The sequence below is a fragment of the Rhinolophus ferrumequinum genome, chromosome 12 (assembly GCF_004115265.2).
Source record: "Rhinolophus ferrumequinum isolate MPI-CBG mRhiFer1 chromosome 12, mRhiFer1_v1.p, whole genome shotgun sequence".
In the NCBI taxonomy this organism is placed as follows: domain Eukaryota; kingdom Metazoa; phylum Chordata; class Mammalia; order Chiroptera; family Rhinolophidae; genus Rhinolophus; species Rhinolophus ferrumequinum.
In genome coordinates this window covers 66,086,350-66,113,226 of record NC_046295.1, presented here as the reverse complement: position 1 = coordinate 66,113,226, position 26,877 = coordinate 66,086,350, and the positions used below count along the sequence as shown (strand labels likewise).

Genomic DNA, 26,877 nt, shown 5'->3' with positions numbered 1-26,877 from the left:
TAAGAGTTGGTGGTCTCATTCCCATTTTGAGGGAAGGAAGGCTTAGACCAGTAAAATTATTTTCCCTGGGTCCCTAGGGAATAAGAGGGGACCCTTCACCGAGGTGGGCTCACTCCCAAGCCTGCTGAGCACTTTCCACAGCTCCGTGGACCTCCTCAATGCTCCTGTGCTGCCTCAGACCCAGCGAAAGTGAATTCCTGCTTCCTGGTGGTTGGACAAGTTCAGGGGAAATCAGCGGCCTGTCCTTGTGGACGTCCCTTCCTGCTTTCCTCAGAGCGTCCCAAATCTGAGCCTGTCACTCAGTGGGCTGTGGATGATGGAGGAGTCTTTCCTCAGCCTTGAAATGAAGGGCATTCCCATGGTCCACCCCCCACTCCTCCATCACGAGTGATAAATAGGATGCCATGGTGACAAATAAAATAGAGCCACCTTTATTCGTTTATCCTTCCGTGTCCTCCCCATTGGCGCCCCGATGGCAAGCCGAGCGATATTAGACACTCGATCACTGTTCGCACCTGTCTCTCCTTTCTTTAGGGGGTCGTGTCCCAATGAGTTCTGGGCAGCGTGGCTGTTTTCTTGGTTAATTAGCCTGAGGATCCGGGCTTTGGCCCCAGACACATCCCTGTGCTTTCTGGGCCTCAGTCTCCCCATCCACAGGAGACCCATTGGAAGGCCTGACAGTCACAGCACCTTTGCTTCTTTCCTTTTTGCCTTGTTGAGCCATGTCATCTAACTCAGAGCTGGCTTCAGGGGGTAAGAAAAAGTAACATTTCAATGAATAAACACATAGAGCTCTTAGTTTTTTGGAGGGATGGGGAAGGGCCAGATCAAGACCTTTAAACGTGCCACATCTAACCTTTACATTGCACAAACCAAAGGAAAAGGGGAAGCAAAGGGAAGTGAGAATGGGGGAGTAGGAAGAACAGTCTCTCTCTGCCCTGCACCATTTACTAAGTGCCGCCTCTGTGTCAGGGACAGTGCTGGAATAAGGGTGGCATGGGGTGGGGGGTAGGAAGAATGTGAGAAAGCTGGACCCAATTCTGGGTCATTCGTTGTTCACTTCCTGGCGTGACCAGTGACCTTGAGCAAATCACCTGACATCTCAACCTGTCTCCTCCATTTGGAAGGAAAGCAAATGAAAAGCTACTGAAAGCCTCTCTTGTGGTGTGTCAGGCTGTGTGCCGAGTCGTACCATTTGATTCTCACAGCCACCGGGAATTGCTGGTAGTGTCATGCCCACTTGACAGATGACAACACTGAGACTCAGACTGTACTTGAACGCCGTGCATGGCCACATGGCTATTATGGTTGGTTGAATGGCTTCAGAACTAGGGGCATCTTTATGTTGCACCATAGAGATGGGACTCGATAGCCCACTGTCCCCACAGGTCTGCTGTGAGTAGCAAGGGGACACTAGGTTTATTCGAAAGTGGTTTGTGGACTCTAAATAACAGTGAGTGTGCAGACACCTGTTCTGACAAAGCTCCAGACCTTGGGAAGTTTTTCAGCAAGTAAAGAATATAAGAGAGAACAGGAGACAGAGAAATGGGAGTAACTCAGACCAAGCCAGGTACTACAGAGGGCTGTGTGGGGACCCCGAGGCCAACTCCATCTAGAACAGGAGGAAGAAGAAAGACAGGAGAGGATTGGAAAGAGTTTGGGAAGAGGGGCTCACATACCCCCATTCAGTTGGGGTTTTCCAAGTATGACGACTATTTCATGCCTGTTCCCCAGGTGGATCGCACGTGACGCCCACGCTGCCTCTCACAGATGTGCTAAGGATGTATTTATTTAACAGACGTGAGCGGGGAATGCGACCAGCACAGCAAACCTGTGATTTTGCAGATATTAATGTTTCGGATAAGGCAGAAGCAGGGGTATGCTGGTCATTCATAGGACCGCCTACATGACAGGTGCCAGGCTCAGGGCACGGGACAAAGTTTGGAAACCATAGCAGTAAATCAGCCCTCACCTCAAGAAGCATTGCTCCAGAGGTTACTGACACCCCCACCCCAGGGTTGCCAGATTGAGATACTAAAAATACAGGACGCCCATTTAAATTTGAGTTCCAGATAAACAACGAATACTTATTTTAGTGTGCATAGACCCCATGCGGTATTTGGGACATTGCTGAGGAGGGCCAGGTACATGCTTGTGGAATTAAGTCCTCCTTTCCTTTGTTCTCCTGGGGTCTGGACCTGCAGGGAGACGCTTGCCCACAAAAGGATGCCCTCACGTGTCTCATCTCTCAGATGCTACTTTCTTTAATTAAACTCTGGGATGAAATCATGTGTTTGGGGAAGATTAAAATTGATTCCCTTCACTTAGCAAAAGCCAGAGCTATTGAGAGGGATACTTAAAAAAGCGGAGCACTTCAGCAGATGAAAAGTGCAGCCTGGGCTCCTGGTGTGGGGGGCAGCTGGGCAGAGGGAGAGGTGGAGCCACTGCTTCCCCGGGAAGGCAGGGACAGCTAATGACCTGAGTGCACATGGGCCCAGCGGTGGGAAGTGAGTTTCCCCTCCACTCTCTACTCTTCACCACGGTTCTGCTTCTTAGGGAAAGCCTTCTGCTTAGGGAAAGCGGCTGGGAGTGGGCTGCCAGGGCAAGATGGGAAGTGGCAAAATCCATACCTTCACGCATAAGCCACTTATTGAGCACTTGCCGTGTGCCAAGCAAGTCCTTTCCAAGGAGTCCAGCTGCGGCTGCCTAAATTCTCAAGGACCCAAGGTTCTCAATAGGGAGCTCAGTGTTGCAGACAGAGAGAGAGAATTGTGCTACTGCTGGTGGCAGGGGAAACAGCTGCTGGTGACTATAGGAATGTGGAGGACGATTCTGGGCTGGAACCCCCTTTTTACACCCGAGGAAACTGAGGCACAAACCTCAGTGGATTCGCTTGAACTCATACGGCATGGAAGTAGCAGAGCCAGGATTTGAACCCAGGACTGATAGTCTGTTGAAACCCTTAACCATACCTCTTTGCTGCTTCCTGGATTGTGGGGGGTCATTGGAGGCTTTTAAGCAGGGGGGGATGTCATGAAAGTAAAAAGTTGAGGAAAAATTAACCTGGTGCAAGGCGTGAGGCCAGTTTGGATGTAAATGCCTTGAGGGGTGCTGGCTCAGGGGCCCAGGCGTGAGGAGGCTGGGACCCGGGTTAGGGGCCGGAGGGGCTGGAGGAAGGTGAAGATTGGGTGGGTCTTCCTGCAGGATCTGCTCAGGGGAATCAAGGCAGAGTTGACCGTGGGGGTGGGTTTTTAGATCTGGGTGCTGTGGGCAGAGCTAGGGAGTGCTGGGAGGGTGGTGTCTTTGGATAAGCTGGATTTGAAGTGATGGCACATGTCCCCAAGGAGAGCTCCTGACAGCAGCCCAGGAGGAGAAAGTATCACGGCCTTGGGGCCAGCCTGACCTGGGCCTCACCCAGCCTGATCCTAGCTGTCCTCTCCACTAGTTCTGTGACCACAATCGATTTACTTAACCTCTCTGAGCCTGCGTGTTCTCTCTGCTGAGATGAGAGCAATGATACCTACTCTGCAGGATAGTAAATAAGAAACATATGTAAAGGGACAAACAAGGCAACTGGCACACAGTCAGCATCTGGTAGGTAAATAGCAGTTTGAAATGTGGGTCCTCAGGCTGCTATAATGTGCTGGTGCAGAGATGGTCCCAGAGCTAGGAATGGAGGGGAATGGGTGTCTTACTTTTCATTCATTTGATGAATTTGTATTGAATTCCCACTGTGTGCTGGGCCCTGGGGATACAGTGTGGAGAGGCTGATGGGAGAAGCCAATTATAGCACAAAATGGAGCTCACTCTCAACTAGGAGCAGCGCGAAAGCAGGAGCGGGTCTGTCTTGCTCCCACGGCATCCCAGCACAGAGCCTGGCACGTAGTAGGTGTGCAGTAAGTGTTGCTGAGTGGGGTCATGGAGGCAGAGATGCACAGGCCCTTCTCTGAGCATGGCAGTGCTGGTGCAGAGGGAAGATGGAAAGTCTGAGCCACACTCTGTACTGGAAACTCCCCAACTGCCCGCGAGGTGTTAAAGAAAGACAGGAAACTGGGGACCAGGGTTTTCGGTTCTCAGCCTCATCATCACGTCTTCCTTTCTCCTCTTTTTCTTCCAAATTCTCATTTGGCTCACCTTTTCCAAATCATGCTTTGAAAACTGCTGGAAAACCCCTCTGGGGGTTCATTACGTGCCATCCGCAGGCAGGGAAGCTGGCGAGTAGGAGAAGCAGCCGTAAGTAACAGCATTATGAGGCTGCCCTTCGGGGCCACAGTGAGGGGGTGACCCAGGGCAGCTCCTTCCATGCCATGGGCCACAGTCACCACATCTGTGACAAGAAGAGAAGCACTGGACCCGGCGTGTATAAACGTGTTGTAAGCCTTTCAGATGTGCCTATCTCACACTCAGCACCTTCCCATCCAACCTCTTCTATTTTTGTCACACATTTATTTTTATAGGAAGCCTAGGTTGTTGTTTTGTTTGTTTGTTTTTCATTTTTCACTCCTTTCATTAAAAAAAGTGTTTTTGCATTTCAAAATAAAACTCCCTCCTTGTAAGAATCTAAGTAATCTGTTATTGCTTTAATGGGAGGCTGGTTTTCTCATTTATTGTCCTTTTTCTTAAGTAAATTAAAATGTTGTTTACATCTTAAGGTAATAATAAGAATGCATGCTTGAGGGGAAAATCTTAACAAGATGGAAACATAGAAGGGAATAATAGAAGTATGCCTCCGTGCCTCTCACCTCATCCTACCCCTTATCCTTCCTACCCCAGCCTCTGAGGTGACTGTTGTTTTCTGGATAAGGGGATCCTTGGGATTCTCCTTGTAAACCCACCCCTTAAAGCCATTGCTAGGTCAAGGGGAGGTGGCCCTTTTCAGTGACAGGAGCATGGGCTTAGGATCAGGACGGGAAGTTTGGCTCTGACCTTGACTTGTTTTGTGTGACCTTCAGGCATCCACATAACCTTTCCATGCCTCAGTGCCCTCCTTGGCAGGCTGGCCAGGAGAATTGGGATTGGGGATCGGGGATCGGAAGCCCCTGGCATGAGATGGTATCCTGCAAACAGCCTAGGTAACTGTGTTGTATTATGGTCTTGGCAGGTTGGGGACCAGATTCTGGAGGTGAATGGTCGGAGCTTTCTCAACATCTTACATGACGAGGCGGTCAAGCTGCTCAAGTCATCCCAGCACCTCATCCTGACGGTGAAGGACGTCGGGAGGCTGCCCCATGCCCGAACCACCGTGGACGAGACCAAGTGGATTGCCAGCTCCCGGATTGGGGACACCGCCACGAACTCGGCAGGGTCAGGCCACACTGCTTACTCTGAGCTGCAGGATCCCAGGGCCATTTCTGAAAGCCAGTTTTGCCTGCCCCCCGACCTCTGCCACATCCTGAGCTGTAAAGATTACACCGGTTCTCAGAGCTTGGGGTCCCAACATGAGAGTCTGTTTTATTTTCAGACATGACTTTGGACATGTCCCTTCTCCTCTCCTGGCCTGTTTCCCATGGAAAGCTGAACTGCAGGATCCAGCTCTCTCATTTTTTATTTGCCTCACGCAAATCATTTAACATTTTTGGGCCCTTAGTTGCTTTGTTTGAAAAATGAGGGTTGTAATCCCTGCCCCACTCCCAGATCTATGAATGAGGATGTGGCGAGTTACTTGGGTGAAAGGGCCTTGGAAATCATAAAATGAGATGGAGTTGCCAGATGGATGAATAATTGCTAATATTGTAATGTATCACCTTTGGATTTCCATCAAAAGTCTCAGACTGGTTGGTGGCCCACCCAGGCCACTTCCCTCCCTCCCTCCTTCCCTTCCTCCCTTTTTAGCTGCACCATATTAAACATTTTTAAAATTAGTTGCCAGCATTTAAAAAGATATCAGGTTTCCCATTAAAAAAAAAAAAACTGCATTCCTAGCTGTTTCTTAAAAATCAGAAATTCTCAGGGCCGACCCAGTGGCTCAAGTGGTTAGAGCTCCAAGCTCCTAACTCCGAAGGCTGCCGGTTCAATTCCCACATGGGTCAGTGGGCTCTCAATCACAAGGTTGCCAGTTCAATTCCTCGAGTCCCGCAAGGGATGGTGGGCAGCGCCCCATGCAACTAAAAAAAAAAAAAAAAAAAATTGAACACGACACCTTGAGCTGAGCTGCCGCTGAGCTCCCGGATGGCTTGGTTGGTTGGAGCGTGTCCTCTCAACCACAAGGTTGCCGGTTCAATTCCTCGAGTTCCGCAAGGGATGGTGGGCTCTGCCCCCTGCAACTAAGATTGAACACGTCACCTTGAGCTGAGCTGCCGCTGAGCTCCCGGATGGCTCAGTTGGTTGGAGCGCATCCTCTCAACCACAGGGTTGCTGGTTCGACTCCCACAAGGGATGGTGGGCTGCGCCCCCTGCAACTAGCAACGGCAACTGGACGTGGAGCTAAGCTGCGCCCTCCAAAACTAAGATTGAAAGGACAACAACTTGACTTGGAAAAAAAGTCCTGGAAGTACACACTGTCCCCCGATAAAGTCCTGTTCTCCTTCCCCAATAAACTCTTTAAAAAAAAAAAATCAGAAATTCTGGCGGCTTGAGCCCACGTTTTTTTCATGAAAACATGGGCTGGAGCTGCATTGTGCCTACCTGGTCCTATAGGGTTGAAAACAACTCAGGGATCTACCTTTCTTGGTTTTAAAAGGGCTGTTCATGTGGTTGAGCGGGGGTGGGCTGGAAGCCGCTCATCTGTTCTGGGGTTCATATTCCTCTGAGTAGCCCCAGCGAGTGGCGACCATGGTTCTCTCAAAGCTTAGCTCATCCCGCTGTAGGTCAGCCTTCCCCTCACCCATGCCCTGTGTGAACTGCTCTCACGTGCATCTGAACATGCTTGTCTTTCTTGTTAGGTTTCCTGGGGATCTCACCACAGAAGGGACGGACAAGGTAGGGTCTCTCTGTCCGGGGTATCCTTGGCTTCTTATCTGTCATGGTGAGGGGAGCTCTGGGCCCGACAGAGTTTGTGAGTGACTCACATACGTGATCTCTTCCATTGGGGCAGCCCGCTGTCTGTCCGTCCACCCTCTGTTTCACACACGTCTGTGAGTGCTGCCAGGTTCCAGACACTGCCCCGGACACCTCCCCAGACACTGGGGTTAATAGCAACAAACAACAGATCAGATCCCTGCCCTCATGGAGGTCACCCCCAGTGAAGGAGATACACACGAAACAAAACACACCTACACACCCATCTAATCATAGAAGATGTTCTGTGCCATCAAGGCAAGATGCTGGGTGTTATGTGAGAGACTAGCGGAGGCGATGCCTAATTTAGATAGGGGTGGGGAGAGGGCAAAGGCTGATGGAATATCTGGGCTGTGAACTGAGTGTTAGGAGTTACTGAGATCAAAGCCTGGTGCAGGAGCAGGAGGGGGCTGATCTAGTCGGTGGGCACAGCATGTGCCAGAACCGTGAGGCAGGCAGAGGGCTTGGCTTTTTGGAAGAAAGGAGAGGGTGAGGGAGTGCAGGGAGCGAGGGGGAGCTGGGACCAGAGGACAACAAGTGGGATGGCCAGGTCACACAGGGCTTTGTGGACCACGTAAGAGGTTTGGCTGCTAACCTAAAATGATGGGATGCCGTTGAAGGTCTTAAGCAGGGAACAAGATGAGATTGCGTCTTTTCAGAGAGAGGCAGAGGGGAGAACGGATAGCATCTTAGACACAGCTGCTGATGATAGAGACAGTGGCAGGGAGGGGGTGGTGTGTGTGTGTGCTGATCTAAGCTATATTTTGGAACTAATGTTACTATTATCCCCAGTTTACCAAGGGAAAAATTGAAATTTAAAGAATAAAATGGGAACCTTAATAATATTGCTTGCCTCTGAATGGTTACAAGGATCTGATAACATACATAAAAGTGCCATGCAGGCCATAAAGCACTTTGCAACTGAGGGAGGCCACATACCCTGAGAACATATCGGTAATGTCTCCTGCGGGTTTGTGGGGAGGCCTGAGGCCACTGAGAGACCCACCCTTTCCCTCTGCAGTGTGGCTGCTCGCCTGCCCTGGCCTCTTGGCTCCAGAGCAGCTCAGAATCCCTAGGCCTCTGTCTTCCTGTCTTTCAGCTTGGATTTTACAAGGGGCCAGCCGGCTCCCAGGTGACACTGAGCAGCCTGGGGAACCAGGCGCGCGTGCTGCTGGAGGAGCAGGCTCGGCACCTGCTGAATGAGCAGGAGCGTGCCACCATGTCCTACTACCTGGAGGAGTACCGCGGTGGCAGCGTGTCCGTGGAGGCCCTCGTCATGGCCCTGTTTGAGCTGCTCAACACCCACGCCAAGGTAACCTGTGCCCCTCCTCGAGGCTGGTGGGGCCTGGCTTCTGCTTGTCTCAAGGGCTGTGCATCCTTCCCTGCCTCCTTTGGTCCCCCACTCCTTTACTGAGAACCCACAAAGGGTCAGGCTTAACTAGAACCCTGGACAGAGACTGGTGACCGAGACAGCCCGCTGCCCTGGGGAAGCCCACAGACTGTCTCCTGACTGTCCTGGGGAGACAGTCAATTAAAGTCCCCCGAGCGATCATCTGGATTGCTCTTAAGAAGCGATGCCTGGGCCTTACCCGGGGCTGGCTAACTCCACATACCTGTGGGCAGGAGCCGGCCACCAGCAATTTTTACAAGCCCCCAGGTGACGGCTGTGCTGCCAGCTTTGAGAACCCTGCTGTAGCGGAAGCCTGAGTTTCCAAAGCTGCGTGAAGGAAGGAGTGATTGCATCCACTGGGAGCGGTTACATTTGGGAAGACTTCACTGAGGAAAAAGCCATTTGGAAAGAACTAGGGGGGCATTCTAAGTGGAAGGGGCAGCCATGGGCTTCTGGCGTGTTCAGGGAGTTGCAGTCATGCGTGCACGATCAGATGCCAGGGAGGAGGAAGAGTCAGATGATGCTGGCCTGGTGTCTAGGTGAAGATATTTGGATTTTCTCCCGTGGGCAGTGGGGAGCCACAGAGGGTTCAAGAGAGGAGCCCAGTGGTCAAATTTGCATGCAGGTCATTTGGGGCAGCAGGGGGCCACCTGCTGGTGGAGCTCCCTGCTGAGTGCCACACTTGTCCCCACCTCCAGTTCTCGCTCCTTTCTGAGGTGAGAGGCACCATCTCCCCACAAGATCTGGAGCGTTTCGACCACCTGGTGCTGAGGCGGGAGATTGAGTCGATGAAAGCGAGGCAGCCCCCAGGCCCTGGGACTGGAGACACTTACTCCATGGTCTCCTACAGTGACACGGGCTCGTCCACAGGCAGCCACGGCACCTCCACCACCGTCAGCTCAGCCAGGGTAAGTGCCCCGGCCCCGGTCCCGGCTCGATGGCCAGCAGGGGAGTAAATATACAGTTGGCCCTCCGTACCCATGGGTTTCACATCTTGGATTCAACCAACCGTGGATTGAAAATAATTTGGAAAAAAAAAACAATCCTAGAAAATTCCAAAAAGCAAAACTTGAATCTGCCATGTGCCAAGCGCTATGCTGAAGCCACACAAATGCTGTGACGTGTAGGCAGACCCTGCTGTAGCCTATCTGCAGATATGGGTTATATGCAAACACTATGCCATTTTATATAAGGACTTGAGCGTCCGTGGGTTTTGGTATTTGTGTGGCATCCTGGAAGCAATCCCCCACAAATACCGAGGGGCAACTGTACTGACTTTGCAGTGAGACCACCCCTTACCAGCTCTGCTTGCCTCTCTGATCCTGAGTTTGTTCACCTGTAGAAACCTCATAATCGTTGAGTGCCTGCTGCGTGCCAGGCATGGACTCTAGGAGACAATAGATGTGGTTCTGCCGCGTAGGGCTCACAGTCTGGTGGGTTGGGCTGGGAGTAGAAAGGTAAAAAACACAGGTGATGAGACAAATATTTAAAGTAATGACAATCTGTGGGAGGCTCCCATGAGAGAACCACGCAGTGTATTCATGGCAGTGGTCATGGTATTTGGGTCCTCCCTGAGACACGTCCTCTTGTCATGGAGCCCCAGCCTGATTCTCTCCCAGACTCATCAGCCTCCCACCCCAGAAAAGCATCTGGTCCATCTCAGGGTGTGGTTCTGCCCCCAGGATGCTCAGAGGCAAGTTAATCCCAGGAGGCCTTGCAAGAAAGGGGCAGAGAAAATGCCTTATTATCCATCATGGGAAGCAACCAGTTACGCTCGCCTGTATAGTGGGAAGAGCCATGCGGCAGGTCAGGAGGGCTGGCTGGGCCCCATACTCTCCTTTCCTATGGATCATTCCTCACCTATGGAAAGAAAGGGGAAAGTCACGTTTCTTAAGCATGTAGCTCCCAGACACTGAAACGGGAGCTCTCATGGGTGGAATCCCAATTAGACTTGGGACAGACGTGGTTGTCCTGTTGGAGAAGGAGGGGCTCTGAGGGTGTGGTGGTGTCCAGGGTTGCTGGCAGAGGTGGTTTGTGGGCACAGAGGAGCTTGCAGCCACCGGGAAACAGCCCTGGAGCATGCATGCCTTTCCTTGCAGACCCCAATTCCCAGCGTGGCTTTTTTGTTTTCAGCTCTGGGGATTGGAGTTTCTGGGGGAACTTCTACTCCTCTACCTCCTACCCGTACCAGCCTGAGTCACCTTCATCCTCGCTCTTCGTCCCTTCCTGGGCTGACCAGGAAACTGCTGTGCACTCCTCCAGGTTCTGGATATGGTTGCAGGGGAGACATTGTCATGCTTTAGGATAGCATGTCACTTCTGGGGCACGGAAGAAGCTGTCCCCCTGCTGGGGCTTCATGTTGGACCCTGTGCACACTCTCCGATGTACGTTGATAATGTCCAAGTGGGGCTTCAGGAGTCACAAGTCACTGCTCTGAAACCCGAGGGGACAAGAGATCCAGTGGGTGGGATGGAGTGCGTTCTAACAGGGGGCACAGGAGATTTAGCTTGAAACCCCAGCTTCTCTGGGCCTCAGTTTCCAATGGGTAAAATGGCCCGAGGTCCATGCTGGCTCTGGCCACAGCAGCCCGAGGCTCTGTCGGTAGGACGGGCTTCAGGACTAGGAGGAGTCCGGGTGACTATTGTGCCCGGCAAAGTCTCTGGGCAAGGGTCCCTGCCCCAGCTCAGCGCTGGCCTGCAGTGACCTTCGCCCAGCCCAGGGGTCTCTCCCATACCTGAGAGGCACTGCCCCTGGCCAGCCTGGGCCCCCGATGTGGCAATTGGCCCTGCCCTGCCGGAGAGAGCACCATGGGGAAGGCAGACTTCAGAAAAGCCATGGGACGATTTTGAGCAGGGAGTTTTGGGGGACATATAGAAGGGGTCCCCAAGCTGCTGAGATGTGAACAGCTGTGGGAGTCTGTGACCCACCATATTGCACATGCACGTCAGATTTGGACTAACCAAGACCAGGTTGAGCCCTTGGGTGGATTCTAAGAGAAAGTTGTATATACAGGAGAGGCTGTATGCAAAGAAGGTCGCGGCACCCCTTGGTGCCTCAGTTTCACCACTTGCATTAAGACAGTGATGCCAGTTTCCCCAGCTTGTTGGGAGGATTCAATGGTGAGCACTTCCTGGATAGTGCCAGCACCACAGACATGCTGCCCACACACACTAAGGGCAGGAGAATCCTCTGTTCTTTCTGTCCTCGCCCAACCTGACTGGGAAAACCACCCTGAGGATTTGCATCCAGGGCCTTGCAGACACTTGGAGGATTCTGGAAGATGCTGCCGGATCTGCCACGCACCCCCATCTTCATCCCTCTCTAGGTGGCCTCCGCCTGCACAGGGCTTGGGCCTCTCGGAAGTGTAGGTCTTCTCTGATCAAGTCTTCTGAACAGGGTCCTCCTTCAGGCGCTGCCTGTCATTCGCAGGTGTGACCCTGGGCAAACCATTTTCCTTCTTTGAGCCTCAGTTTTTCTGTCTGCCAAATGTGAATAATGATCCTAGCCCTACCTGCCGCAAAGTCCCTGGGTTGCCCCAAGGTGAATGACCATCTTCTGAAGGCCCTTCTCAGGGACAAGAGTCATTTCTGTAGAGCAGTGGGGACCCTTGCTTTCCTTCAAGGAGGCAGTTAGAATGAAGCAGTGCTGGTTGTAGCAATGGGGCCTTTTCTTCTCCATCCCTCCTTTATTCCTGTCCAAAGCGTTCAAAGTAAAGAGAAAAGAGAATTGTTTATTTTGCCAGTGTGTGTATGTCTGTGTGTGTGTGTGTGTGTACGTGTGTATGCATGCATGTACACATACATGCGTTTGGGGGGTTTTGCTGTGCCCACCCCATCCCTAATATTTATTTGATGTATTTTTCTTTTTGCCTTTTGCCCACCCTTCCTCCCTAGGAGCGGCTGCTGTGGCTTATAGACCTGATGGAGGTACCGTCCTTTCTGTTGGGTGGGGCTGTGGGCGTCCCTTAGCCAGGGCAGAGGTAGGGGGCTGTGGCCCTTCCCGCCACCCCCTTACGTCTGCACCCAGGGTTCTCCTTGGTGCTCATTTTCTCTTTTGCTCAATAGTTCATCAGGTTTCCTCAGGCTCTGGAGTGAGAATGCCCTCCATTGAAATCCCAGCTCTGCCACTTCCTTGCTGTGTGACCTCAGGAAGTGGTTTCACCTCTCTGAGCTCAGGTTTAAGATCTGCAAAATGCGAATGATAATTTCTGTGCTGCGCAGCTCTTGAGAGACTCTGTAGCCGTTCACTCTGTCTGTCTTGATGTTTTCCTTCCCACTTCACTTGCCCTGGCTGTCTCCTGTGTGTATTTCAGCCCTTAACTTCTATGCCACCTCTTGTAAGAACACTTCCCTGATCCCCTCAAGGTGGCTGACTCAGCCACTGGCTCCTCCAGTGCCCCGAGGTTCCTGTGGTGGCTCCGGTCTCATTATATTCTAATGAGACAGTTACCCGCCTTGAGCAGGGGTTGCCTGGGGGCAGCGACTGTGTCTGGGTCAACACTGAATCCCTGGTGCTCAGCACAGAGCTTGATCCATATTAATAATTGGAACCTTTCTTAATAAGAACAATAGCTGGCATTTGTCTGAGTTCGCCATGGTACTGGGATAAAGCTTTCCAATTGTATCTTCTTTGACCCTCTTAGCAACTAAGAGTGGCAAGTACTGCTATGATCTCCATTTTACTGAGAAGAAAACTGAAGCTCAGAGAGGAGAAGCGACTTGCTCAAGGTCCCTCAGCTAGTGAGTTGTGGAGTCAGGATTCAACCCAGGCCTGTTGGCCTCTGAGTGGCTGCTGTTAACCCTCCCGTCTGGTTGCGATGCCTTCCTGAAAGAGGCAGCGGCTTTTTAACGTTATCTATCTGTCTGTCTGTCTGCCTATCTCCTCCCTCCCTCCTCATCCTTCTGTTCTGTTAACAAATACTGATTGTGTGCTTGCAGTGTGCGATACGCAGTTCTGGGTGCTGGAATACAGTTGTGAACAACAAAGAAGTCCTTTCCATATGGAATTTAGGGTCCGGCAGGGATGACAGACAGTAAGCAAGATAAATAACTGAACTATACAGTATAAGGGGTAGAAACGTGCTCAGGAGAAAAATAAAGCAGGAAGTGGACGTGGGGAAGGGGTGGGGTGGTCAGGAAGTGACACCTGAGTAAAGACCAGGAAGAGGTGAGGGAGATAGCCACGCCCACCTCTGGGAAGAGCACTGGAAACAGGGAACAGCAATTGCTCCCTGAGGCAGGAACAGGCCTGCAGTGTCCGTGCAAAACCCAGGGAGCCCTAAGGCTGGAGCGGGGTGAGTGCCAGGAAGCGCAGTGGCAGATTCTGTGCTGAAGAGTTTGACTCTGAGATGGGAGCCACTGGCAGGTTAGAGCAGGGCCAATGTGGTCTGACGTAGTTTGAACAGGATGCCACTGATTGTTGAGAATAGATGAGGATGGGTTTGCACCAAGAACAGGTTCAGTGGCAGGAAGGGCCTGGGGGGTCGTGCAGCCTGCAATGCTGAGAGATGTGATGATGGGCTCTGCACGCCAGCTCTTCCCGCTGCCTGGCGTGGTGTCTCCTGGGAACCCCCTTCTTCCACACACACAGCAAGTCTCAGGCTGGATAACCCATGCTGCCTGTGTATGGAGACACAGGGCAGAAACTGCCTCTTCCTGGAAGCCCCTCCTGCAGGAGTACAGGGCACCAGGAGCTGCACACTCCTCCGCTTTGTCTCTACCATGCAGTGTGCCCTCAAGAAAGCCCCTCATGCCCCGTTGCCCCAATCTCCCCACCTGTATGAGCAAGACAGACCACCCCCGTCAAGGCTCCTCTAACGCAGAGTCCTGTCTCTGTTGGGAGATGGAGGGAAATACTCCAGGACTGGCATGGCGAGGAATGGCAGCTCTATTTTCCCACCACTTCTCTGGGCATTTGGACAAGGGCTGCAGCATTACTCCAGAGAGAGAGTGTGGAAAATAATATTTAATCACCACTAAGTGCCAGATGCTGGTCTGCAACAGTACCATGTATTAGTGAGCTTTTGCTGCAGTGATGCTGAGTAACAAACAGCCCTCAACTCTGGGTGATAACCAAAACCATTTCTTTGTCATGGCCCAAATCCCTGTCCTTGTGGAGCTCATGTGCTTTTCACATCACAGTGCTTTAACCTCTTCCTGAGTTTGTCTCCCCCAGTAAGCAGGGAGAGGTGGCAGGGTGCATGCAGGGACCACATCTATCTCCCATCTATGTCCCCAGTGCCAGGTGCTGGAACAGAGTGGAGCCCAGGCGATGTGGAGCAGAAACTAAAATGGAACTGCACTCCCTGCCACTCAGGGTTCTTCTCTAACGTCCGGACTTTTAAACATTTGCCTCCTTCCTCGTAGGAAAATGTCCTTTGCCTGGCACTCAGATGGGCAAGGTGGCAGGCAGCTGGCTATCAGTGACCCAGATGCCCCAGAGGGTTGCCCCTCATGGAGCCAGTTTCCATTTAGCCTGAATTCCCTGGATCATGCTGCACGGTTATCAATCCCAGGTTAAACGTGGCTCCTGCTACAGCCGTTTTCTCTCAAACCAGACACAATCGATCAATGGAAATCAGATGTAGCCTTCCCCCATCGACAAACTGTGTTTATTTCCCATTTGTCTAATAGAGACTCATTCCCCTCCCATAAAGAAGTCAGCCAGGAGAGCTGAGCACAAGAAACAAGGCCTGCCAGACAACTCTTGAATTCTTCATCTCACGCAAGCAGGCCCGTGGTGGAGGGGCTTAAGTGCATAGGCTCTGGAATCCCACATATGACTCTCCTGACTAGTCGCCATGTCACCTTGAGCTTTCAGAACTTCAGTTTCCATATCTGTGCACTGGGCCAATGAGACCGGCCGTCTGGGGGTTGTCCTGAAGATTCAGTGAAATCGGGAGTGGGCTTGCTGGTGTGGAGTCCACGAAAGTCGATTCTGTTGACACTTTAAAAGCTAACAAAGGGCACTGCAGAGGATTACAGAGGAAAAGGGGTCAAGGCCAGCCTTGTACCCACGGAGCAGATGCCACTGAGGTTGGGGGTGGCAGCTGGGACTTGCTCTGACCTTAACGATTGCCCTTTACTACCTAGATTTGCCAAGTTTTGCACCCCAGGCTTATCATGTGCCTGGGAAGGGGCTCCCTGGGCCTTCCCAAATATGTGGGGGAGACCCTGCCTCTGAAGGCCTTCCTGAGAAGGGCGCTGGGTCTGAGAAGCCCTTTGCTGCATCGGCTTCCTCCCCTACGACCGCCATGTCTCCCTCCTCATCCAGGCCAAAAGGAAGGTGGAGAAGCTCAGGCCTGTCTTAGGCCCCTCCAGCTGCACAGACACCTGATTGTTAAGCCCACTCTTTCCAGAAACAGGGAGCAAACTATTGGAGGGCTTTCTCCCACTTCCTGCCTTGCTCCAGCTTGGCTGGGTTTAGAGAGTCCACTGTGGGGACAAGTCTTCCGCCCTGCCCCTGTGGGGAGCAGGAGAAACCCATCTATTCACTCACTCATTCACTCAGCCGTTCCTTTATTTATGTGGCAGGCATTCATTGAATGCCTCCTACATGCCAGACTCTGAGTGAGGCACTGGTAGCCACGAGCAAGAGACAATGATGCCTGCCCACCTGAAGCTTCTCGAGTCCAGTTGGAGAAGCAGCCTTAAATCAAATCGTCTACATAATTCACACTCTGATAAGTGGGTCGAAGTGTGGTGTGAGAGCATGGGATTGGGGCCCAGACCCATCGGGGCCTCTGGGAGAGATGTGTGAGCTGAGATCTAAAGTCGTTCTCACCAACAAGGCAGCTTAGGGAGCCGGGTGAGGGCCCTGAGCTGGGAGAATCATGGAAAGAACAGCAGGAGGTCGGTGGGGCCAGAGTGCCCGGACTGAAGGGGAAAGCGGGGAGGGTCAGCAGCAGGAGTTGCCAGGGACTTGGGTTTAATTTTAAAACTGGGACACCATCGCGGGTCCTCAGTAAGGAAGTGACATGATCCTGTTTGCATCTTTTAAGATGTGTCTCCTGTGTGTGGAGAGAGCTCAGAGGGGTAAGCGGATAGGAGTAGCCCTGTCCAGGGATGCAGGTATGTTATCAGCTGAGGGTCCCAGTATGTAAGTATATCATCAGTGCTGGCCAGGTGTGAAGGTATGTTGTCAGGTGCTGTCCGGGTGTGCAGGTACGTTGTCAGGTGGGATCCCAGTATGCAAGTACGTCGTCAGGTGCTGTCCAGGTATGCAGGTGCACTGTCAGGTACTGTCCAGATGTGCACGTATGTTGTCCGGTACCGTCCAGGTATGCAGAAATGTTGTCAGGTACTATCCAGGTGTGCAGGTATGTTGTCAGGTAGACTAGCTCTGTATCCCCATCCCAGGAAGCTGCTCAGTGCCCTGATGGGGTAAAGGCGAGGCTGGAGTTTTCCTCTCCCCTTGAATAGAACAGCCCTTTCCCTCCTGAGAAGCCTCATCTTGCATCCCCTGTGCCCCAGAATCATAAATTCAGCGGAGGCATTAGTGACCCGCAGGGTGGCTGCAGCTTTGCCTCAAGCTGGAGTCTGAAATAAGGAAAGTTCCTTCCAGCCAGTCCTTTGCCAGGCATCTGCCTCCTTGGGTGGGGATTTGAGGGTGATGGAAACTGTTTCCACCAAACAGAACCAGGTTCACAGGGCCTAGAGCCTGTTGGAACACGGGCCAGCCCCTGCTCCTCTCGGAGCCCCCATTTTCCCAGCTATAAAAGGACAGAGTTAGACTAAGTATTGACTCAAGATTGGGGGTCTTTATCTTTTCTGTGCCATGAACCTTTCTGGCAGCCTGCAACCCCTTCTCAGAATAACAGTTTTAAATGTTTAAAAATAAAACACATACATGGGATTACATAAAAAACAAATTGTAATGAAATTACATTTTCAACATACCAAAACAAATCGTCAAACGTGTGCTGCTTTATTAGCCCGCCCAATAATGACGTCTGGCAGCGGGTCGGTAAGGGCTGTAATTGGAAGTCCTGATGAGCATATATGGGCTTTTGTGGTATCTGCAGCAACTGGAATGTGATATGAAAGATCTGTGACTTCGGTTGGTGACAGTGTCACAGGCACTGTAGATTCTGCTGGGCGGTGTTGCCTCCATTCATAACGGAAGGAAACGCTACATTTCAGTTAGGTTAATGAAAATAAGGATGCAGTGTTTTCACCCAGCCAAGTTCACAGGCTCCTGCGTTCCCTTCTGGAGCCCTGGTTTCTGATTGTCTTAAGGGCTCTTCCAGCCCTGCCCTGGAGATTCTGGGTCACACTCTCTGTCCACTGAATGACAGCCCTTTCCTAAGACCGCTGGGAGGGAGATGAAATGGGTCAGAGGAAGCACCATCTGTCTACACCAAGCAGGCTTCCTTGGGACAAGGACTTGTCTTGTCTCAGGAGGGCGTTGTACGCAGATTTCCCAGGGACTTTTCTGCTTCTGTGGTTTGGTGGTAAAACATGACAGCAGGAGTGGGCAAGCTGGTAAAAAGGCCTAGTGACAGCCCAGCGTTGGGGCAGTTCCCCTGGTACCAGCCACCCAGCAGCTGTGGGTTCCAGTCCTCTGCGTTGGGATCCTTTCTCTCCCAGTCCATTCCTCCAACCTTCCCTGTCAGCCTCCAGACCTCCACTCCACCCTGTGCTTGGAGAGGCTGGGAGCAGGATGTCCCATCAACCCCACCACGGCTGTCAGTCACTCCAGCATCTGGCTCCATGACCCCTTTGGACCCTCAGGGCCTGTCCACTGCACTCTGGGCAGCCCCACTACCCCACCCCCCAAGGAATGCCAGGACTGTCTGGCTGTGGCCAGCTCACACGGCTGTCCTGCCCCTCCTACCACCCCGTCTTTCCGGGAGTGACAAGCTCCTCTTCTGGAGCCCCAGCTCTAGCTGTCCCATCACGTCCTGCGTTTCTCTCATCTTTCCTTCCTCTCTTTCCCCCTAATCCTCTCCCTTCTCTTTTTTCTCTTTCATTCTCACTCCTCGCTCTCTGGCTTCTCTCCTCTCTTTCCTTGTGTCCTGTGACCTCCAGAAGCCTTTGTGACTTAGTGGCTCAGTTTTCCCGTATCCAAAAGGGGGAGGCCGCCCAGCCTTAGGCCTCTCCGTGTACATTTTGAGGCAGAGGTGGGGGGAGCCTGTTGTCCTGACCTTAGAGTAAAACAGCAAGAAGAACAAAGAGCTGAAAATAGCACCTTTATGTAAGAACCCTCTCATTGTAATGAGGGGATGGAGGCCTAGAAACTAGGGAATTGGGCTGGGGTGGGGGGAGAAGGATGGGGAGGAGGGAGGGAAGGGAGGGGCCTCGTTTTGCTGAGGTGGCACCTGGGCCATGCGAGCCTCCATTTTCAGGATCAGGAGTCCACAGGTGATTGCCCCTTATCACTGCATTTTATTTTGTCCCCACGGTCTCCTCAAACCAGACCCGGGAGATATCCAGTCTCTGATTGGGCCAACTCGATAAAAAGGTTTCTTTTTCCTCTGAAAGGAAGGGAATTTTCTGAACTGCCACAGATTGGAGACAAAAAAGCTGGGGGAGCAGGTCCTGGGGGCATCTGGCTCTTGTGGGAAGCAGTCTGGATAACAATCATACCCTAAATAGGGTTCAGCTTCCTGCTCCATCTTTGCTGTGTGACCTTAGGCAGGTGGCCTTCCCTCTCTGAGCCTCATTCACCTCAACTGTAGAATGAGTGAAGGATCCCACTTGGCAGAATTAATTGAGCTACTGGGTCTAATCCCTAAGCTGGGCTCTGGCCTCAGTGGGTGCATGAGGAAGGGGCCCCAAGAAACTGGGGGTGGGGGTGGCCAGGATGCACAGACCTGCTCCTGTGTGAGCTCTGACCTTGATCCTCCTCTCAAAGCCTGTTCTGTGAGCATTTCTGCTGACGCATCCCCTGGGTTCTTAGCCTGCTGTCTGCAGCTATTTCAGATGCACAAGGAACATGGCTCGGGGACTCGGGGCTCCTGAGCGTCTGGATTCAGCAGATGGAGTCTGGCAGGGCTGGGTTCCGACCCGTCTGCCATTTGCTCCACTTCAGGCCTCCCTCCCAGACTGAACGTTTGTCCAGTTCCACCCTCCCCCTTTCCATCCCTGCCTTGTCTGGGCTCCAGGATGCCATTGATAGCAGAGAATGTCTGAGGCCAGGGGCCAATGATGGCTGTGTTCTCTCGTGGTTCAGAGAGAGTGGCTCCTGGGGCCCTCTGGTTCCTATGGTACCAGGGCCCTATCCAGTTCTGGGGTTGGTTAGGCCTGCCTGGGCTTTGGAGTCATCCTGACCTGGGTTAGAATCGTGATTGGCTGGAGAATGACCACGTGGCCTTGAGCAAGTCAATTCTTTCTCTGAGCTGAAGTGTAAAAGATGTGAACTGGGGAGAATCATAGTGCCTGCCTCACACTGAGGATCACATGAGGTGATGGAAGTGAACCACCGGCAGGGGGCCTGGCACACAGTAGGTCCTCTACTTTGTACTTCTCTGATCTCCTCTTTCTACGAGAAAGGCACACCCTCCCTGTAGAGCTCTCAGCAAGGACATGCTTGTGTTGCCAGGCTCTGGGGACTTCCTTTCTCCTTCTCCTGGGCTCTTGTACAACTCCCAGCCCCATCAGAACAGGAGTTTGAGGGCAGCTTCTGTGTGCTTGGTCCTCTGCCGGGCATTGGAGACGCAGTGACCTACCTCCTCATCTTTTATCCCCATGAGCTTTCCTCATAAGTCAAGGACACCTGATAAATGCTTGTTGAATAACTAAATACATGGTTGAAACTCCTGATGCGCTAGAACAGGACAAAATTCGGTGTCTTTGGTCCCACCATGAACTGTCCTCTGAATCCCCAGTGTGCCTGCAGGTTGGATTCCAGGGGCAGGTGGCAGTGCTACATTTGAGTGTGGTGGAGCCCCTCTTGTCTTTGCCGTGAGCACTTCCCAGGCCTCTGGCCCTCTCTGTGCCTCCTGCTGAGACCAGGACTCCTACGGCCAAGTCTTCCGAGATCATTGCATGTAACCAGCCCCACCTCAACATTCACCTTAACTCTGGATGGTCTTTGTTACTCAGCTGGACTTTTTCCAAGGAGCACTGGACTCATTGTGCTGTTGGATTTTGGAGGGGGTTTATGGGAGGGCTGCCGTTTCCTTTTCATCAAGGTGTTCACACAGGCCAGGGTACCTTTGGCAACTATTCCATTGCTGGAACACATTTGCAATGTCCCAGGCTTCTGCTGTGTGTAACAGTCACCTCCCCTCATATGTTATGCCAGGCTCTGTCCTGAGCATTTTTTTAGGTGTTAATACATCAACCCCATGAGGGAGAGACTGCTGTTACCCTCTTTTACAGATGAGGAAACTGAGGCATGGAACAGTTCAGTGATTTGTCCAGCATCAGTCACCTGTCAGTAGCAGAGCTGGATATGATCTCAAAGAAGCCAGAACTAGTGCTACCAGTCAGTGGGTGAGAGAGCAAACCCATTGCTCCACCTCCCTCTGTCCTTGCATCGCTGAGGCTGTCAGCAGCGTCTTCCTGAGACGCAGTGTGCAGGAGAGAACAGGAGCCCGTCAGGGGGCTGAGGTTTGCATGTAAGCCTCAGCATTGTTGGTAAATGGGGCAGTTGTCCGGGTCTGACTTTGCCTCAAAGGCATCATGAGACCAAATGAGGAGCCCTGGGAGTGAGAGGCTCGAAGCCAGGAGGGCCGAGCATCTTGTCGGTTAGCGGGTTCCCATGACTGGTCTCCGTGATCCTGGGCCCTTTGCCTCGGGAGGATCCCTGGAGATGGGGCTCAGTGTGGATGACCCAGCAGCCTCTGCCCTAGGGGTTGTGGAATTGGGGGTCGTCTTCCATCCCTACCCTCTGCCCTCCCCCTCACTCAGGCCACCATGACTGCTCTCCACGAAAACAGTAGCCTCCTTGCTCAATTCTCTGCCTGCTCAGGCCTCCTCCCTGTGATGGCCAGAATGATTGATTCATTCATTTCCCCATCAATTCATTGATTGAATATTTATCAATATTTAGTAACTATTTATCAAGCAGCCATTATGCTGAACACTGAGGAGAGAGTAGGGACCAGGTGCTCACAAGTCTTGCCTCTCAGAAATTTGTATCTTACTGACAGACGGTATGCAAATTAATAGTATAAGATCAGGTAGTGATAAATCTTATACAGAAAAACGAAGCAGATTCAGGGGTTAGACAGTGCTGTAAAGGGGCGGGGTGCTGTTTTAGACAGGGCTGGTCCAGGAAGGCCTCACTGAAGTCAGAACTAAATGAAGTGAGGGAATGAGCCAGGAGCAGTGTGGGCAGAGAACAGTGAGTGCAAAGGCCCTGAGGCAGGACTGCCCCATACGTTGGAGGAGTAGCAGGAAAGGGCCCAGTCACGAGGCACAGTGAGTGCAGAGTTTGGAATTTCCTCCAAGGAAGAGAGAAAGGCCCTGGAGGTTTATGAGCTGGGGAGGGACATTATCTGACTTATGTTTCAAGAATTATGAAGTCGGACAATTAAGTTCACAAACATCTTTGAAAAAGTGCTACATACCCCATTGCTGAAAATCACTACAGTCACCTTCAAAGTACTCCCTTTGGGAAACTATGCCCTGATGCCAGCGTCTAGTCCACCCTTCAAAGCAATTTTGGAACTCTTTCTGGAATGGCCATCAGAGCTGTCGTCATATTACCCTTGATGTCCTGAATGTCATGAAAAAGTCTTCCTTTCAATATTTCCTTTATCTTCAGGTAAAGAAAGAAGTCCTTGGGGGCCAGGTCAGGTGAGTAGGGAGGGTGTTCCAATACAGTCATTTGTTTACTGGCTAAAAACTCCCTCACAGACAGTGCCGTGTGAGCTGGTGTATTGTTGTGATGCAGGAGCCATGAATTGTTGGCGAAAAGTTCAGGTCGTCTAACTTTTTCATGCAGCCTTTTCAACACTTCCAAATAGTAAACTTGGTTAACTGTTTGTTCGGTTGGTACAAATTCCTAATGAATAATCCCTCTGATATCAAAAAAGGTTAGCAACATCATTGCAAAAAGTTCACGAACTTAATTGTCAGACCTCGTGTATCCTGGCCACTGGGTGAAAAATAGTGATCAATGCAAAGGAGAAAAATAAAGCAGGAGGGGAGACGTGGGTTGTGAGTTTAGGTGAGTTGTCAGCGTCGGCCTCTTTGAGGAGGTAGTATTTCAATACGGTCTTGAAGGAGGTAAGCCAATGGAGCATACTTTGTGGGTAGCCGAGGGGAAGAATGTTCCAGGCAGAGGGAACAGGCCGTGTGGAGGCCCTGGCTTGCCTGCGTTGTTCTAGTGTGGCTTGAGAGGAAATGAGCAAAGGGCATCTTCACAGAAGGCAAACTTGACCAGTCTCCATGGCAACCCACTGCCCTCAGGCTCAGGTCCAAACAGCGTCATGCTTGCCTCATGTAGAACCGCTGGAAGATTCTCAAACATCCCTCATCCTTTCTGCTTTATGAATACCTTTTCCTCTGAAACACCCATTGTTCCCTCCTTTACCTAGCTCACCCACAAGACTCAACTTTCAGACATGCTCCTTCCTCCAGGAAGCCTTCCTTGGTAACCCATCCCCAGCTGCATTATATGCCTGTTTCCTCACTCTGTGCACAGCCTCCTCCGTGCTTGTTTGTGTTAATCCCACTATCTTTAAGCTACTGAAGGCAGGGGTTGTATCTCACCTCTGTGTCCCAGGTCCTGTCAGCCTGGAGCATTGAGACTGCTGTGTTGATCGCTGCACTTGAGACATAAGTCAGGTGTTGGTTGAGGAGGCTTTGACATCCTGGGCTCTGTCGGGTGGAGAAATGGCTCCCCCAAGTCCTCAGAAAAGATCAGTTTAGAAGGGAGTGCTGCTCAGCATCCCAGGAAAGCCCTAGAGGTGGCCTTCTGGCAGTTCAGTGTCATTTGAGGGAACATTAGGCTTCTTCTGGAGTTAGAACAGGAAAGAGGAAATGGACGTTTTTACAAAATAAGGCCCATTTAAACCTTTCCAGCCCCATCACTATTAAAACCATTAAAATTAGAAGAGAGAGAGAGAGAAACTTTCCCTATCCATCTTTCATCTGCATCTTGCCCTTTGCACACCTTCCTGGGATTCTGTCAGTGAGCAGTGGAGAGAGAACCTTTGGGATTTGGAGGCATGGAGCAGCACCCAGCTTCAGGAATTCCCAGTCCAGGCCAGAGCCACCTCACAGCATCTCCAGGTAGTTCCTGGGAGGCCTGGAAATAATCAGAAAGTCTCAAAGAAAACTTGATTTCAAAATGACTGGCAAGGAACTTGACATTCATTTTACTGTATAAATTCCAACAGCGTGGGTGGGGCATGTCAGAATCACATAAGCCACCTGAACGTGTCCCAGGGCCCGTAGATTTTGGAGTCCTAGAGAGCAAACTGGTTTTTCCTTCGTGGTTTATATTTGCTCACACAGCTTTCTTCTCCGTTTCTAGAACACTCTGGACCTGGAGGAAACTGGCGAGGCCGTCCAGAGCAATATGAGCACTCTCCCAGATGTTTCCCTGGTAAGAGGCTCTCTCACCCTTTCCTTACGTTTGCCCTCCCTGGGGGCTGGCTCCTTGGTGAGAGCCAGTGGGAGGGGACAGAGAACCTGGCTGTGAGCTCTCAGACCAATCCCCAGGCCTGTGCACAAGTGTATCCGTCCCTCCACTGTCCCCAACAGGGGCCAGGACGGCTCCTTCTGGGCATTTTAGGCTGTCAGGCTGTTGGACTGTTTGCCCAGTGGGTGTTATTTTTGATATGTTATCTGAACGTTATCAGAGCAAATACTGAAACACGGAGCTTGTAGAGAGAAGTCCCTGAAGAGGCCATATGACTGGGCTGGACATGGAAGTTAAATGTGGCCTCATACCCATGTGCACACATCAGCAGCCGAGGGGGTATCACTTTATGATTCTGACCCAAATAACATTTGAATGCCCTGGGCTCTGGAGCCAGCCTGCCTGGTTTCAAATATTACCTCTGCCACTGACTGTGTGACTTTGGGCAAGTTTCTTAACCATTCTGTGCCTCGGTTTTCCCATCTGTAAAATGGGGGTAAGAATAGTGTACCCCATAAGTGGAGTAAATTAATGAATTAAGGTAAATTAGTTAATTTAAGTAAAGCATTTGGAACAGTGCCGGTACTATGATCAGAGCTATGCAAGTGTTGGATGTTGACGTAGGCAGAGGGGAACAGTAATGACAATATCCATAGCTGCCACTCACAAGCACCTACTGGGTGGCAGGCACCTTGCTAACACATTATACACATTGCTCCTCATATGCCCACAACTCTGCTGCAGCAGTCTCGTCGCCCAGAGGCATACTCAGAGATGTGCTGTGCCTTGCCCAGGGCCACACAGCACCCGGCCCATGCCGTGCTCTCCCTCCAGGCCTGTCACACCTCCCATCTCTCAGTAGCCTGAAAACAAAAGCCAAAGAAATGCCTTTTTTGTTTTTCCATTCTCCACATCCCGGCTCTCATTAAGTCTTGTTCCCTGTGACAAACTCTGGCTGATGCCAAGAACTTCAGTTCCCAAAGGTAATGGTGCCGTCCCCAGAGACGCAGCCAGGATCCTGACGCTTATCAGCTGCCGAGACGCTGGGAGAAGTTTTCCACTTGGTGTTGCATTATTCAGAGCAGTGTGGCCAAGAGCCGATAGAGCGGGGACAGAATTCCAGCCAGGCCTGGCCCACTCGGCTGTCAGGTCTCCCCTCTTCCAGCAGCAATGGGCTCTGACTCCTTCTACTCCTGTTGGGTTTTTTGGCAGGATGATGTCAAATCCACGGCTGAGGGGCTGCCTAGCTACAAGCCGCCGCCTCCCCCACCACCTCTGGTCCAGCAGAGGAAGCCAGGGAGCCAGGACCTCCAGCCTCCTTCCTCTGCGTCTTCCCACTCGGGCATCGTCTTCTCGGCTCCACAGAATCGCAGCCCGCCGGCGGGTACTGCGCCCACCCCAGAGGCCCCCTCAGCACAGGACTCGCCCTCCTCCCCCATCTACGCCTCCATCTCCCCTGCCAACCCCAGCACCAAGAGGCCACTGGACGCCCATCTGGCCCTGGTCACCCAACACCCCATTGGCCCCTTCCCACGGGTCCAGTCCCCACCACACCTGAAAAGCCCCCCTTCAGAGGCCACGCTGGCTGGGGGCTGCCTCCCGCCACCCTCCCCGTCTGGCCGCCCAGACCAGACAGGCACAAACCAACACTTTGTCATGGTGGAGGTACACCGCCCGGACAGCGAGCCAGACGTGAACGAAGTGAGGGCACTGCCCCAGACGCGCAGTGAGTACCGGCAGACCCTGGGGGCTGGCTAGGGTGCCACTGTGTGATCTTGACAGGCCCTGTCCCCTCTGGGTTGATGTGCCCATCAACACAGTGAAAATGGAACCAGGTGCTTGCCTAGTGAGGGGCCTTCTACCCCAGGCATTTCCCCACTTGGAGTCGGGGTGGCGGGGGAAACAGGGTCTGAGCCCACGTTTAGGGGATTTGGAGTTGGAGATGCGAGTGTGAGTCCTGGCTCTGCCGTGTACCAGCTGTGTGACTATGGACCAGCTGCTATGCCTCTCTGAGCTGCTTTTCCATCTTAGAATGGAGATGACAGTGACAGCCCTGCCAGGCCGCGGTAAGGGTTGGGCTCCTCCTCCAGCATCCCCAGCCCTGGGCACACTGAATTCACCTAGCAGTTCCCCCCGCCATAAAACTAAGCTTTTGGGGGGCAGAGGTGGCCTCTGTGATCTCTGTCTCCCAGGGCCTGGCCTGGAGCAGGTACTGGGGGAAAGGTGGACCCCTGGGGGGCAGTGGGTCTCCTGACTTGGGATCAGGATTAGAGTGCAGGATGGGCCTTACAGGTACCCGGGAGGCCAGTGCAAGTCTGTAGCCCCTGAGTTTCTGGAGTACGTCCAGCTGAGGAGGTGGAGGGAAGGGTAGAGCCTGCTTTCCACTCTGAAAAGCCTGAGCCCTCTCCTCCCTCCTGTTAGCGAGTTGGGTACATTTTGTTGGATTCTGCTGCCATCTTGTGGGTAAAGTGATATATTCAGGGCCCACTGTGGCCAGGGAAGGTGGCAGGCCAGGTCAGGGGTCCCTGGGAAGGCAGCGAAGGGGACAGCAGGCAGGATGTGGTGACAAACCCTAACTATTACAGATGGATCACTGCTGCCTCTAGACCTAGCACTGAGCCGGACACACACGATGATAAGAACTAACGGTTATACAGCACTGTCTGTGAGCTGGACACTCTTCTAGGCGCCTTGCCTATATTAGTAACTCCTCTAATCCCCCCAATGGTTCTGTGAGGCAGGTGCTGTAATTATCCTTATTTTAAATAGATGATGAAACCGAAGCACAGAAAGTAATTGTGGAGCCAAGCAATGTAGGCCAAGTCTGTTCTCTTGGCTGCTTCAATCTATACGTCAGATCTATTAGCCTTTATGATAACCCCATTGGATAAGCATCATTGCTCCTGATTAGAACAAGAACATGGAGGCTCAGAGAGTCTATGTAACTCACCTGT

The 26,877-nt window shown here is 52.1% G+C and overlaps 1 protein-coding gene across 6 annotated transcripts in view; it reads left to right on the top strand.

The window, feature by feature from the left end:
• Positions 1-26,877, top strand: part of WHRN (whirlin) — an 84,611-nt gene that overhangs the window by 55,159 nt on the left and 2,575 nt on the right. For 4 of the 6 annotated variants that reach the window (XM_033123974.1, XM_033123973.1, XM_033123969.1 and 1 more), the window contains 7 exons: positions 5,102-5,304; positions 6,882-6,918; positions 8,096-8,308; positions 9,085-9,294; positions 12,280-12,312; positions 23,816-23,887; positions 25,136-25,649. In XM_033123974.1, coding sequence (XP_032979865.1) covers positions 5,102-5,304; positions 6,882-6,918; positions 8,096-8,308; positions 9,085-9,294; positions 12,280-12,312; positions 23,816-23,887; positions 25,136-25,649 — 1,282 coding nt within the window. The remainder of the gene's footprint in view (positions 1-5,101; positions 5,305-6,881; positions 6,919-8,095; positions 8,309-9,084; positions 9,295-12,279; positions 12,313-23,815; positions 23,888-25,135; positions 25,650-26,877) is intronic. The other 2 variants (XM_033123971.1, XM_033123970.1) reach the window with 1 other exon arrangement.